The 15305-nt window shown below is 37.7% G+C and overlaps 3 protein-coding genes across 5 annotated transcripts; 2 read left to right on the top strand and 1 right to left on the bottom strand.

Moving 5' to 3' along the window:
* Positions 1–1180: 1180 nt before the first annotated feature.
* LOC109192947 (protein NRT1/ PTR FAMILY 2.7-like) lies at positions 1181–11104 on the top strand. The gene is made up of 5 exons (XM_019343668.1): positions 1181–1483; positions 2516–2733; positions 2829–3373; positions 3950–4871; positions 10946–11104. The coding sequence occupies exons 1-4, from the start codon at positions 1402–1404 to the stop codon at positions 4764–4766; spliced, it is 1662 nt and encodes a 553-aa protein (XP_019199213.1). The 5' UTR covers positions 1181–1401; the 3' UTR covers positions 4767–4871; positions 10946–11104.
* On the top strand, positions 7986–11104 carry LOC109192944 (protein NRT1/ PTR FAMILY 2.7-like). Of its 3 annotated transcripts, none has more exons than XM_019343665.1 (5): positions 7986–8053; positions 8174–8288; positions 9013–9230; positions 9333–9874; positions 9959–11104. In XM_019343665.1, the coding sequence occupies exons 2-5, from the start codon at positions 8204–8206 to the stop codon at positions 10797–10799; spliced, it is 1686 nt and encodes a 561-aa protein (XP_019199210.1). In that variant the 5' UTR covers positions 7986–8053; positions 8174–8203; the 3' UTR covers positions 10800–11104. The 3 variants fall into 3 exon arrangements, with proteins under 3 accessions (XP_019199210.1, XP_019199209.1, XP_019199211.1); XM_019343666.1 differs by lacking the exon at positions 7986–8053 and adding an exon at positions 8372–8433 and having other exon boundaries at positions 8197–8288; XM_019343664.1 differs by having other exon boundaries at positions 7992–8288.
* Positions 11099–14131, bottom strand: LOC109192948 (DDB1- and CUL4-associated factor 8-like). The gene is made up of 5 exons (XM_019343669.1): positions 13938–14131; positions 13058–13309; positions 12455–12598; positions 11678–12367; positions 11099–11565 (listed from the first exon to the last, which is right to left on the bottom strand). Exons 1-5 carry the CDS (start codon positions 14046–14048, stop codon positions 11326–11328), a joined length of 1437 nt encoding a protein of 478 aa, XP_019199214.1. The 5' UTR covers positions 14049–14131; the 3' UTR covers positions 11099–11325.
* Between the last annotated feature and the right edge of the window lie 1174 nt (positions 14132–15305).

Raw genomic sequence — 15305 nt, 5'->3', positions numbered from 1 at the left:
TGTCATTTTACATCCAATCAGTTAGAAATAAACAACTAATTTATCAAATACATTTTTACAATTAACTAATATTTTAGGTTCTATATAATAATTTAATTTGGACACTCTCCTATGTGATTGTAAATATAAATTATACAAAAAGTTATATATATATATATATATATATATATATATATAACAGTGTACTCAAGTGTATTTTTACAAATACTAAATACTCTAAAACTCTCCAAGTATACTTACGAAATTTATAATAAATAGAAAAATTTCCCATATTTAAGTTGAGTTAAATGCAAGATCACAAGTGTATGGTACAGAAGCTAGTAGTGTGGAGTGCAATAATGCATTGTTGAACACTCTCACTTGTAATCATTTCAAAGCTAACTGATCACTCTATTTCATATATAGTAGCGTGCATTCACAAATATAATGTATCATTTACATAAACCTAACGTGCCACATTTTAGATTTCCAGCAATGAAGACCTACTGAGCTAGCATGCATTAACGCACGTACCATAGAACATATATAATTGGAAAATCCACATTACCAACCACATGGACAAATTCTAAGATGTCAATTGATAATAACTTATCAATTTGCTTTAGACACAAATACACAATAATCCAAATAATTAACATATTTATCGAGTTAGATTCACACCACAAAATTTTCTTTTTACGTACAGTGTGTTGGATAAATCCTGTCTTGTTATTATAATTGGCAAAAAAATCACTAATAATAACGTTTATCAATATCACTAATAGTAACTTTTATCAATATTATAACTAACCAGATTAGAATTGTCCCAAATTTTATTTTATATATATAACACCAACTTTGGCCTAGTGGTCTACTATACCCAGCCATGGTTGATACTGTTGGGAAACTTATGTTTGACGACACCCCCAACAACTACCACAACTTTTGCTTTTCCTCAAAGAACATTACTATTTAGTATTAAATATGTCTTATGGGTGTATATATAATCGCAAATTCGCAAGCTTTCAGAGGTGGCATGCATCTTATGCTCTTATTAAATATATTTTTTCAGACATATTAAACATATAATAAATAAATTTCTAAAAAAAAAAAAATCACGTTCCGAGAATATGACCCCAGTGGCTATATTATATAATATATATGACCAAACGTGAAACGCCCTCCATTGATGGTGGGCATCTGATCTCTCCATCATTAACAATTTTGTCAGCCCATTAAGTCTTTGGCAACACTTCACTCAACTGTCTCAAACACGCCCGCACCCTCTCTTAATTACATTTTTTATATATATATTCTCATTGTCTTGTATATAAGTAACATCATCATCGATCATCAGTTCTTTCAATTCGTAGCAATTTTGTTTTGTTTTAGTCTGCAGTGGGTAGGTGTGTCGTCTGATATATGGAAGTTTCGCAGGTACAACAACCGTCGTCGAATGGCCGGCGGCGACGAGGTGGCTGGATTACTTTCCCCTTCATAATCGGTCTCTCCCTTCTCCCTCTACCTGCTTCCATATTTTCCATGCATATCAGCATATATACACACATTGTTAGATATAGTATACGTGCACTGAATGTACGCTGCATATACATACATACATATATATATATATATATATATATATATATATATATATATATATATATATATATATATATATATATATATATATATATATAAATAATCTTCCAAAAGGCTGAACCCCAACCCTAATATATATATTGTGTGTATTGATAGGTGCGAATTGTACCATTAGATATGCATCCACCATACACTGTTCGAAAATGCACCAGAATGAAATGCACAAATGCCACCACACACCAAAAAATAATGCACCACACTTAATGATGCATTTTTGAACACTTACATTTATCCATACATAATGGTGCGTGATCGCATGGCCGCACAAGAATCTGACTATATATATATATATATATATATATAATCAAATGAGAACCACTTCTTCTGTGACAACCTACTAACTAACATGAATGCACACAATTGTCAACATAAATATAATTCACACAAACTATTTCATGGAAAATTGTGTGCATTTTGTGCACTGAAATATCTGATTGTATGCGTCTATGTAGACGCTTATGTGCATTTATATACAAGTTTGCAGTTCTTACTGGATGAGGGATGTTCATTGGAACATCACCATATATATATATATATATATAGTTGTGTACATGAATACACACAATCTATTATACGAATGCACATAATCTGCTTCATGGTTAATTTTGTGCATTGTGTGCATTCATGTAGTAGTTCTCACTTTCCTCACTTGAACGTAAACGTGTATATATACATATATATAGTAAAGAGGAAAACTTCTAAATGGCTAAAATCAATAGGCCACTTTTACCGGGCGATAATCTTGTAACATTGTAGTACCAATTTAATTGTTGATCAACTTAGCTAGAGTTACCCCACATCTATTATAATTGTGATATGGATCATTGCATTCATGTAATAATTAATGATATTTGTGATGGATTTGATGTGACAGGCACGACGGTAGGAATGAATCTGGCGGGCGGCGGGTGGTCGAGCAACTTAATTGTGTATCTTATTAAGGAGTTCAACGTGAAGAACATTAACGCCGCTCAGATTGCCAATGTCGTCAATGGAACTCTGAATTTATTCCCAGTCCTCGGAGCCATTATCGCCGACTCTTTCTTAGATTGCTTCTCCGCCGTCTGGATTTCCTCTGTAATCTCCTTGCTGGTATACAACAATATATATAATATTCTTCTCTTCATCAATTCAACATACTCAAACCTTAAAGTTTCCGACATTATACTACTGGGTTAATTTTGCAGGGCATAACCCTATTAGCAGTAACAGCATCTATTCCATCTCTGAAACCACAACCATGCGTAAACGGCAGCGGCTCTGATCTTTGCAAAGCGCCGACAAGGGCACAATTTGGAGTGCTGTACGGCGGCATATGTTTGGCAACCATGGGGCAAGGTGGGAGGGCTGTGATTGCGACAATGGGAGCCAACCAGTTCCCCGACAAGCCCAAGAACCAAACCATTTTCTTCAACTGGTTTTTCTTTACCATGTACGTGGCCGTGTTGATAGCCTCCACGGTGGTTGTCTATGTGGAAGACAACGTTAGCTGGGAATGTGGGTTTTACGTATGCGCGGGTGCTAACATTGTTGCTTTAGGGGCTTTCTTGGTCGGGACTCCCTTCTACCGCCGTCCTAAATCGGAAGGCAGCCCGTGTACTAGTCTTGCTCGTGTTGTGGTTGCGGCCATTAGAAAACGGAAGCTCCAACTCTCACCACCTGAGAATAACTTTTACTATGGGAAACACATTTTGGCTAAATTCACCACTCCTCCACCATCAACAAGCTTTGGGTAATTTATTCAATTATTCCAACTATATATTGCACTATTTCCAAAAACCAAATTGGTAGCCCCGGCCATCCCCACGGGCTTAAGGGGGCAGGGCAGACTGGCCCTCCTTAGGCCCGCATTTTGGTGAGCTATTTAACCCGTCCTGCCATATGGCAGGCTTTGGCGGGCCCCGCCTCACCAGGCCGCATTGACAGATCTTTTCATGCCTCACTTCTCTTATTTTTAAGAGTGAACTCTAATGCAATGTGACTAATTTTGCAATTCATCAATATTCACTTTGTATACATACAATACCAACTCACTTTGCACCAGTTTGACTCCTAGCGGGAGCTACTACCACGGTCTCATTTTTGTCTCATTTTTATTTGATATTTTCTTACTATCATTTTGTATTATTAAAGTTTTAACGGTCCTTTTAATGAGTTGAATTTGAAACTTTATAACTATCAAGTCAACTATTCAATTAACCTGATTCGGGTTGACTCTAGAGCCTAGACTACAACTTGTATATATGCAAAATAAGCTAAAGTTAGATGTATTAAATAATTCATTATTATATTTTGGCGGGTTGTGAAGGTTCTTGAATCGAGCAGCGATGAGAGGCAATGGAGAAGTTGCAGCAGATGGGTCAAACAAGAAGCCATGGAGATTATGCAGTGTAGGAGAAGTAGAAGATTTCAAAACCATTATAAGAATCTTCCCGCTATGGTCAACCGCCATATTCTTAGCTACCCCCATTGCAATGAACCTAAGCTTGTCAATCCTCCAAGCTTTAACAATGGACCGCCACCTAGGCCGCCATTTCCAGATCCCTGCAGGTTCAATCCCCGTCTTTGTTCTACTCTCCACCTCACTCTCTCTCATCCTCTTTGACCGGATACTGTCGCCGGCGTGGAGGAGGTTGGCCGGAAAGCCTCCCACGCCGCTCCAACGAGTGGGTATTGGCCACGTGTTCAACATCGCCGCCATGGTTGTCTCTGCCGTGGTGGAGTCCAAGAGGCGAAACGCCGGCCCCATTTCAGTGTTGTGGCTTCTGCCGCAACTTGCCCTCGTCGGAATCGGAGAAGCAATGCATTTTCCGGGGCAACTGGAGCTGTATTACCAAGAATTTCCGGCATCCTTGAAGAACGTGTCGACATCGCTGGCGTGGGTGATCATTGCAATTTCTTTTTATTTGAGCACTGCCTTGATTGATCTTCTGCGAAGGGTCACCGGATGGTTGCCGGATAACATAAATCACGGGAGGCTAGACAACGTTTACTGGTTGGTGACTGTGATTGGAGCATTCAACTTCGCTTACTTTCTAATATGTTCTTGGTTTTACAAATACCAAAATGTAAAGGAAGTTGGCCATGGTGAATCCAATTCTTTAGACATACAATCTTCCCTATAGAGATGATAAATGTCTCCGAATCTAAGGGCCCGAGATGAGAAATGCCTAGCTTTCTAAGTGCGGGAACAAAGTCCCGACATATTCCCCACCTCGGTGCCATCTCTAGTACGTCACCGGAATATTTTCTGGTTGTGTTATGTCCTAGGAACAGCAAAAATTGCTACAGCCGGAATATTTTCTGGTTGTGTTATGTCCTAGGAACAGCAAAAATTGCTACAGTATTATATTTTTGTGTGGTTCATTTTATGAGTACGAAAAACCAAAATGATTATTCCAAGTAAGTGATGAAACACACCTAAAATTCGAACTCCATTATATAATATATATATATGACCAAACGTGAAACGCCCTCCATTGATGGTGGGCATCTGTCCATCATTACCAACTTTGTCAGCCCATTAAGTCTTTGGCAATACTAGTAACCTATAAAACTACGCACCTTAAGATTTAAACTAGCTTAAAAATTTATAATAAATACAAAAATTTCCCCTATGTAAGTTCAGTTAAATGCAAGATTACATGCAAGTGTATGGTACAGAAGCTAGTAGTAGTGTGGAGTGCAATAATGCATTGTTGAACACTCTCACTTGTAATCATTTCAAAGCTACTGATCAATCTATTTCATATATAGTAGCGTGCATTCACAAAGATAATGTATCACTTACATAAACGTGCCACATTTCAGATTTCCAGCAATGAAGACCTACTGATCAAGCTAGCATGCATTAACGCACCATAGAATATATATAATTGGAAAATCCACAATACCAACCGCATGGACAAAATCTAAGATGTCAATTCATAACTTATCAATTTGCTGTTGACACAAATACACAGCCATCTAGTATTTGATTGCATTAATAAGTAACATGCATGGAGATAGATGTCTCTACATCAGGGACGGAGGGATCGAATCCAGAAAATCATCTTAGCGGAAAGGGGCAGCTGTCCCCACTGTCACCATAGTGGCTATGCCCCTGCTCTACATACATCATCTCATCATCTCATATATATAATCCAAATAACAAGTTAGATTTACACTACAAAATTTTCTTTTTAAGTGTGTGCTTTTTAGATATATAAATCTTGTCTTGTGACATTAATTGGCAAAAAATTAAATCACAAATTGTTTACCAGTATCTTACCAGTTCAAATTAAGAAAATCGATCAACATCTAACCAGTTAGAATTGTCCCAAATTTTATTTTATTATATATATATATATATATATATATATATATATATATATATATATATATATATATATATATATATATATATATATATATATATATATATATAGACTTGCACTCGGGTGCGAACGGCTCGCCCAGGCGCGAAATAGGAATGGATTTTGTTCGTCCACGTGTCCAGATCTATTGGATCAGAAACACTGATTTTTAAAAAAAAACGCGGTGGCATTTTCGTAAATAATTGAATATCTAAGTGCAAGTAAAATGTATTACAAGTGCATGTAAAATGTATTATAGGTGCAAGTAAAAATTTACACTGAGCTCAATACTTAGTTGCACTTATAGTTCTAAGTAGTTGCACACATAGGTATAAGTAGTTGCATCTAGGTGTATGAATGTTTGCGAGTGGTTTTCAGGAGTATTACTACCCGCTGAACTCAGATCAATGAATGTTAACAAGGCAAAATTACATGCACTTATAGGTGAAAGTAGGTGCACCTATAGTTATAAGTAGTTGCACCTATAGTTATAAATAGTTGCACATATAGTTATAAGCACACCCAGGTGATGCATGAATAATTGCGGAAAGTGAATGCTAACAAGGCAAAATTACTTGCACTTATAGGTGAAAATAGGTGCACTTATAAGATATTTTACTTGCACTTCGATGTTCAATTATTTACGAAAATGTCACCGCGTTTTTTTTAAGTTATTAAATCTGGACACGTGTCGCGCGCTGATTCGTTCGCATTTCCTTCCTGGGCACTTATTCGCACCTGAGTGCGTCCCTATATATATATATATATATATATATATATAACACCAACTGTGGCCTACAATACCCAACCATGGTGATACTGTAGTGTTGGGAAACTTATGTTTGACGACACCCCCAACAACTACCACAAGTTTTGCTTTTCCTCAAAGAACATTACTATGTAGTACGGAGTATTGAATATGTCTTATGGGTGTATATATATTCGCAAACTCGCAAGCTTTCAAAGGTGGGATGCATCTTATGCTCTTTCAGACATATTAAGAGCATCCATAATAGTTGATTAGTGAGACACACAACTTAGTGAGGGAATTTTTTTTGTTCAGTGGGTCCCACTTTCTGAAATATCTCTTCATTTGTATATATTTCCCTTTTTTTTTCTCTCATACACTCTCTTTCATCCATGTCATTGAATAGTGTACTATGAACTCCAAAATAACCACCGATGGTCATGCTCTAAAAAAATATAATTTTTCAGACACATTAAACGTATACTAAATAAATTTCTAAAAAAAAAAAAAATCACATTCCGAGAATATAGGTCGTTATATTGTGGACCACGGTAAAAACGGCGCCGTTTCTTTAAGTAAAAAAAAAAAAAAAAAAAAAAAAAAAAAAAAAAAAAAAAAAAAAAAAACGGTGCGCCATTACTGTTAACGAAACGGGCAATTTTTTGGTGTATTAATTACCAATTGAAACTACAGTGTATCTAAATCGACACTACCTCACGTATTATTTTATATATTATCAAATGAAACTACAGTTATATCAAAATGATACCGTAGTTGTAGTGAAATGAAACTGCAATGTATATAAAATGAAACTGAATAACATTTCACATATTTGAGTGTATATTGTGCAATGAAGCTGTAATTATATCGAAATGATCATGTAGTTGTGTTTTAATGAAACTATAGTGTATATAAAATAAAATTAAATAACATTTTTACATATTTGAGTGTATAAATGTCGAATGAAACTGTAGTTATATCGAAATGAAACTGCAGTTGTGTTGAACTGAAACTGCAGTGTATACAAAATGAAACTGAATAACAGAGTTACTTTTTGCGGAACGACGCGAAACGGGTGCCGTTTCTTTTCATTAAACAAAACGACATCGTTTTAAAACTCGGTATATAATCGATTATGCACCACGGTGCACGATATAATTTACCCGAGAATATGATTCCAGATTTCAAGTGGCTATATATGACCAATCGCCCTCCGTTGGTGGTGGCCATCTGTCCATCATTACCAACTTTGTCAGCCCATTAAGTCTTTGGCAACACTTCACTCAACAGGCTCAAACACGCCCTTATAGTACCCTCGATCTCTTAATTAGATTTTTTTTAATTATTTTTTATCATATATACTCATTGTCTTGTATATAAGTAACATCATCATCATCAGTTCTTCCATAGAAATTTTGTTTTGTTTCAGTCTTCAGTGGGTAGGTGTGTCGTCAGAAATATGGAAGTTTCGCAGGTACAACAACCGTCGTCGTCAAATGGCCGGCGGCGACCAGGTGGCTGGATTACTTTCCCCTTCCTAATCGGTCTCTCCCTTCTCCCTCTGCTTCCATATATATTTTCCATGCATATACACACACATTCTTAGATATATATAACAATGTTGCAGAAGTGGCTAGTAAGGCGCCTAGTGCCTATATCACCTCCTACGTGGTCGAGTACGTAATTCAAGTATGTCGTTTTCACTTTTTTTCACTTAGAGTTGTGAGTTGTTAGACCGTATTATTATAATCTCACCAACTAGTCAACTGCATATGTTATATAGTTAGTTGAGTACATGGCTGGATGAATATAGAAAATGAACAACCGAGTTAGGCGCCGAATCAGCATAATTAGGCGCCAACTAGGCAAAGTTAGGCGCTCAACTCGGTGCTTAGTCGCCCAACCAAATAAAAATTGCTTATCGCTGAAATCACCTCGGCCTAGGGGCGGCGTCTAGGCAACCACCTAGGTCGAGATTTTTACAACACTGATATATAGTACCTTGAACGTTGCTATGGATTTATATTCATGTATGCCACATTTTTTTATTTTTTTTTTTTAGTAACGAGAGAAATTAAACGGCAAACATTATGGTGTGCACTGCACCTTTTGATTCTAGTAAGCACAGGATTTGGATTACTAGGTCTGAAACTAAGTTAACAATCTGATGAATTTGACTGGATTACCCATACATTTATTATATTTGTGATATGGATAATTGCATGCATGTAGTAATTAATGATTTGTGTGGTGGATTTGATGTGACAGCGACGACGGTAGGGATGAATCTGGCAGGTGGCGGGTGGTCGAGCAACTTAATTGTGTATCTTATTAAGGAGTTCAACGTGAAGAGCATTAACGCCGCTCAGATTGCCAATGTCGTCGGTGGAACTTTGAGTTTATTCCCCGTCCTCGCAGCCATTATCGCCGACTCTTTCTTAGATTGCTTCTCCGTCGTCTGGATTTCCTCTGTAATCTCTCTGCTGGTATACAACAATACAATATTCTTCTTTCATCTCAATTCAACATACTCAAACCTTAAAGTTTCCGATAGATCGGATCATTATACTACTGGGTTTAATTTGCAGGGCATAACGCTGTTAGCAGTAACAGCATCCATTCCATCTCTAAAGCCACAGCCATGCGTAAACGGCGGCGGCTCTGATATTTGCAAAGCGCCAACAAGAGCCCAATTTGGAGTGTTGTACGGCGGCATATGTTTGGCAACCATGGGGCAAGGTGGGAGGGCTGTGATTGCGACAATGGGAGCCAATCAGTTCCCCGACAAGCCCAAGAACCAAACCATTTTCTTCAACTGGTTTTTCTTCACCATGTACGTGGCCATGTTGATAGCCTCCACGGTGGTCGTCTATGTGGAAGACAATGTTAGCTGGGAATGTGGGTTTTACATATCCGCGGGTGCCAACGTTGTTGCTTTAGCGGCTTTCTTGGTCGGGACTCCCTTCTACCGCCGTCCTAAACCCGAAGGCAGCCCGTGTACTGCTCTTGCTCGTGTTGTGGTTGCGGCCATTAGAAAACGGAAGCTCCAACTCTCATCAGCTGAGAATAACTTCTACTATGGGAAACACATTTTGGCTAAATTCACCACTCCACCATCAACAAGCTTTGAGTAACTAATTCCAACTATTTGCATATAGCTATCAAGTCAACTGTTCAACTAATCTAATTGGGATTAATTGCGTGCGTTGTGAAGGTTCTTGAATCGAGCAGCGATGAGAGGCAATGGAGATGTTGCAGCAGATGGGTCAAACAAGAAGCCATGGAGATTATGCAATGTAAGAGAAGTAGAGGATTTCAAAACAATTATAAGAATCATCCCGCTATGGTCAACCGCCATATTCTTATCTACTCCGATTGCAATGAACGTAAGCTTGTCAATCCTCCAAGCTTTAACAATGGACCGCCACCTAGGCCACCATTTCCAGATCCCTGCAGGTTCAATCTTCGTCTTTAGTATGCTCTCCACCTCACTCTCTCTCATCCTCTTTGACCGGATATTGTCGCCGGCGTGGAGGAGGTTGGCCGGAAAGCCTCCCACGCCGCTCCAACGAGTGGGTACTGGCCACATGTTCAACATCGCCGCCATGGTTGTCTCCGCCGTGGTGGAGTCCAAGAGGCAAAATGCAGCAGCAAAATCGCATGCACTCATCACCCCCATCTCAGTGATGTGGCTTCTGCCGCAACTTGCCCTCGTGGGAATCGGAGAAGCAATGCATTTTCCGGGGCAACTGGAGTTGTATTACCAAGAATTTCCGGCATCCTTGAAGAACGTGTCGACATCACTGGCTTGGGTGATCATTGCAATTGCTTTTTATTTGAGCACTGCCTTGATTGATCTTCTGGGAAGGGTCACCGAATGGTTGCCGAATAACATAAATCACGGGAGGCTAGACAACGTTTACTGGTTGGTGACTGTAATTGGAGTATTCAACTTCGCTTACTTTCTAATATGTTCTTGGTTCTACAAATACCAAAATGTAAAGGAAGTTGGCCATGGTGAATCCAATTCTTTAGACATACAATCTTCCCTATAGAGATGACAAATGTCTCTGAACCCAAGGGCCCGAGATGAGAAACGCCTTTCTAAGTGCGGGAACAAAGTCAGGGTCGGGGCACATTCAAGTCAGGGTCGGGACAAAGAATATGCCCGACATATTCCCTACCCCGGTGCCATCTCTAGTTTCACCGGAATATTTTCTGGTTGTGTTATGTCCTAGGAACAACAAAAATTGCTACAGTACTATATTTTTGTGTGGTTCATTTTATGAGTACGAAAACCAAAATGATGAAACACAACTAAAATTCGAACTCCATTATGTACAGATTGAAAACCTTGTCATAGCAATTAGCAAATTAACTGCTACTTAAAGCATAAGTACATAACTGTCAACTGTAAGCTCCTGGGAGGTAATGTACATAGGATATAATAAGATAGATGTCTCTGTAAATGCATGTGTACTGCGCATGAAATGATTCACAGAGACATTCTAAATGCATACTAAGAGCAAAACGCGTAGCAGCTTTAGATAACTTTGACTTACGGGATATATTACACAGCTCCTAGCTAATGTTGCATTCTCGTGGATTTCCCCCTCCATCCTCGGAATCAACATCTGAAAATCCTAAAACGTAAGCCTCCCTTTCATCTTCTTCATCACTGTCAATGTCCTCCCCACCGCGTCTTCTCTCAATATAAGCCAATGCTTGCCTCCGATGCAAGCGCAAAACATGCATGACCACGTCAGGGGTGAGTGCAACCCGCGAATGGTCCTCCCTTTCTTGTTTATTTGCCTCCATTAACTGATCAAATGCAAAGTGTAGAACATGTATAATCACAAAATAAAACAGTAAGCACGCTTATTATGTTGTTCTCATAGATGAAATGATTAAATAATAACGCAAAAGCATGAACCTTTGTGGCATTACGAGGCAAAGGATTAATGTCCTTTGATGAGGGAGTCCAAAGCTTAATATTCTTTTCTATTCCGCAGGTAGCAAAAACTGGGATATAGGGGTGGGGCTTGAGCTGATTCACTATGTGCCTATCGCCTACCATCATACGAACAAGTTTAGCACCCTTCTTCTTCCAGACAAATATATGACCACAATCAGATCCACTTAAAACATATTCGTCATTTGGACCAAAGAAACTCACTCCTTTGACTGTTCGTGAGTTTCTGTGCCCTGTATAAACTTGTGGATCTTCCAGTTTCTCTGCATCTTCATTTGGCACAGACGAAGGACCAGGAGCCAAGCCCATGTTCTTCTGAAACAAATATACTAATTCATCGTTGTACGAGACCAGAAGTTCACTTGTACAAGAGTACGCCAATGCTGTGATGTGAACATCTTGTTTGTTATTAAGATGACGGGGGCAAAATGTATTGATAGGCATATCTGAATTATTTGATGCGTCCAGCTGGCACTTTCTAATGTCATACACGCGTGCATATTCATCGGAACCCCCTATAGCAAAAAAATTAGGATTTCTAGGGTCAATAACGATAGCATTTAACCTTATGCTGTTTGAAGACTGCTTGCTGTTTGTCCTTAATGATGAGCAACTGAAAAGATTTGTAGCAGAATTGCTCCGCAGATCATACTGCAGAATGCACAAGCTATGATATGATTATTCTAAAACAGAGAACGATCACAAGTAAAACAGCATTGAAGCAAACTAGTGACCTACGTGTTGAACAAAACCATCTTCACCACAGCTGTAAAATATGTAGGGGCTCCCCGGTTCCACAGCAATCTTGTGTACACGACCCTGATGCTTCCCTATCCTTTTTGTGTCTACCCTACCATTCTGCAGCACTTGGCCAAGCCTGACCTGCAGTAACAGAAGGACACAAGGCCCAGGAAATCATAGAATCTTTTTATTTTATGACCAATCTTAAAAAGACATAATTGACAACATAGCGAACAACTCCAGCAGGTTTAAATTCATTCAGATAGAGATGGCATACTATACTTTAGACATGATGCTCGATCGAAACTTATAGAAGTAGAATGAGAGGCATTAAAATTATTTTGTCCAATAATGACAACAACTGGCAGTTAAATTCCTTCAAATATTTATAGACTATTAGTAGAATATGCAACTTCTACCGGCTTCATATGTTAGGCTGTAGTTATGTACATTATTAGAGCGTTCAAGTAAATGGACTAAAGGAGCAATGGGCATGTGAAAGGTGTAGTTGCAAAAGCAGCTTGAACTACATTTTCCTGTTTCTTCATCATTTCAGTACAATTTCATTTGAAGGCATGATATAAGAGCAAAATGTTTCACCTGGCCATCAGCAGATGAAGTTACGATTTTTCCATCATCGGTTAATGGCATGAATTTGGCTTGGAATATGTTATCCGAGTGGCCTGATGCATACGACATTTTTGATGTCTTTGTTGCCCATTCCCACAAAATTATTTGTTTGTCATCAGAACCAGACACTAGAATGTCGCCGGTGGAGTTGAAGTCAATTGTGTTAACACATCCCAGATGACCATTTAATTTCCCATACAAATCAAGCCGCTTCACCAGAGGCTGCATCAAACATGAAACATATATAGTTTTACCAGCAGATTTATATGATTTTCTACCCTGCAATGTACACCCCTAACGTCTCACCTCTGATAGAAATTGGAACTCCTTTTTCTAAATTTTTTGCACTAAACACACTCATATAATTTCATTATAATAAGCAGTAGAAAGAATCTCAGCAGTAAGGAATTCAGCACATAGTTTAGAAGCCCCAGAATTTTTTTCAAACTTTTTCCCATTAGCAAATCCGAGATAACAGATTGTACAGTAACACAATATTCATCACACGAAAGGACGAGAAATATTAGGGTTATTTTCTACCAGCAATATGCAGAAAACATGAATTTTACTGAAATTATCACTAATTTCTCTGTAGCTACACCAAAAAGTAATCCTTATACTAATCTATGATCACGCACACTGATAACGAGATCTTAAAAGCCGTATCTCCTTATCACTTATCACTTTATCAGCCATGCCTTCACCTAATCAACTAGTCGCAAGCCAGAAGAATAACGATTGTAGAGCAAACCCTACCCAATTCATCAAAATCCTAACTGTTTCCAAATGCAAACGGAGAATCTATAATTCTGTGCACCAAATAACACACAGAAATAAAAGAGAAGTATACCTCGGAAGCAGAGACTCGGCGAGAGAAGTTTCTGGGAGCTGAGAAACCGGACTCTCTCTTCCAGAATTGTGTAAAAATATCATCTTTCGACGGCCTATACAGCTTCTCCATCTTGATTCTTGAGTGTGAGTTAGATTCAAGTATTTTTGGATATATGCTTGAAGAGAGGGAGACTGGATGCAGAGACGGTCATATAAATAAAAGACGCGTTACGCGTAGCTTGTATGCAGACTAAACTACATTAACAAATTATTTTATATTATATTATATTTATCACAGAAAATGATGTATAAGACTATCCTCATCCCAAAAATGTTACCACTTGTTAAATGACATGGCTATTGAAGTGGCATTTTATATTTCTTTTTGTTTTAATTTTTGTGCCATGTGTCTAGCAAGCTTTCTTAATTAGAAAACTTGCTAAAACTCAGCAGCAGCCTTTGTGTACTTTTTTTTTTTTTTATTTCTTATTTGTGTACTTTAGTTATTTATTATTAAATTTATAATATAATATGAAAGTGAGATCATTTTAAAAAGTGAGATTGCAGAGATGTAAGAATAAATAATAGATTATTTACAAATTTGAAGATGTAGAAGTGATACCCATTTTAGAAAGTGAGAGAAAATTGTTGGAATAAGGATAGCCTAATAAAATAAGGAAAATACTATATATACTCACATTCTCTACTCTCAAACTTTTATTCTCACACCTAAAATTTTGATGTAGACACATATACAAAATAGCCTAACAATGTCCATTATATTATTGAGTAAGATTTGAGAGTACATGTACTAGAACTCATAAAAGAAATGATATATCAGTATATCACACCACTAAGCTAAGTTGATTAGATTATTAATTTTATAATAAAAATATTATAAATTGACCCCTAATCCAATTCAACAAAAAAGTTACAAATTTAACTCTTAATCTAATTTAGTAAAGTTGGCTAGACGGTTAATTTGATAAATATAAGTTAATTTATTAACTTGGTAACCACAACCATAAGACATGGTTGTGAATAGAGACGAGTTGCCTTAAAAATAATCACCCATTAGCATGAAAATTGCATGGGCACGGACTTAACTTAAATGGTTTAGAAAGTAGTATTTAAAAGAAAAAGATGAGTTGCGCTGCTTTTAGATCTTTCAAAGATGACACATTCGGAGTAATCAACAAGGCAAAAGTAATAAATGTTTGAAAGCGAGTCTATTCCCAACCATTTATTATCGCGTCATATACTTTTAAAAAGAGTCACAATAATTTTGTCAGAACATAAATATTAAGATACGGTTACGTTTTTCAATTAGTCACTCAGCTGTCACAATTTCCTTTGTTAACAGCAATCACCATTCACCAGGACTGGA

The sequence above is a fragment of the Ipomoea nil genome, unplaced genomic scaffold (genome assembly GCF_001879475.1).
Source record: "Ipomoea nil cultivar Tokyo-kokei standard unplaced genomic scaffold, Asagao_1.1 scaffold1834, whole genome shotgun sequence".
NCBI lineage: Eukaryota > Viridiplantae > Streptophyta > Magnoliopsida > Solanales > Convolvulaceae > Ipomoea > Ipomoea nil.
Note: the sequence above shows the minus strand (reverse complement) of the source record. Positions and strands in the feature narration are given on the sequence as shown.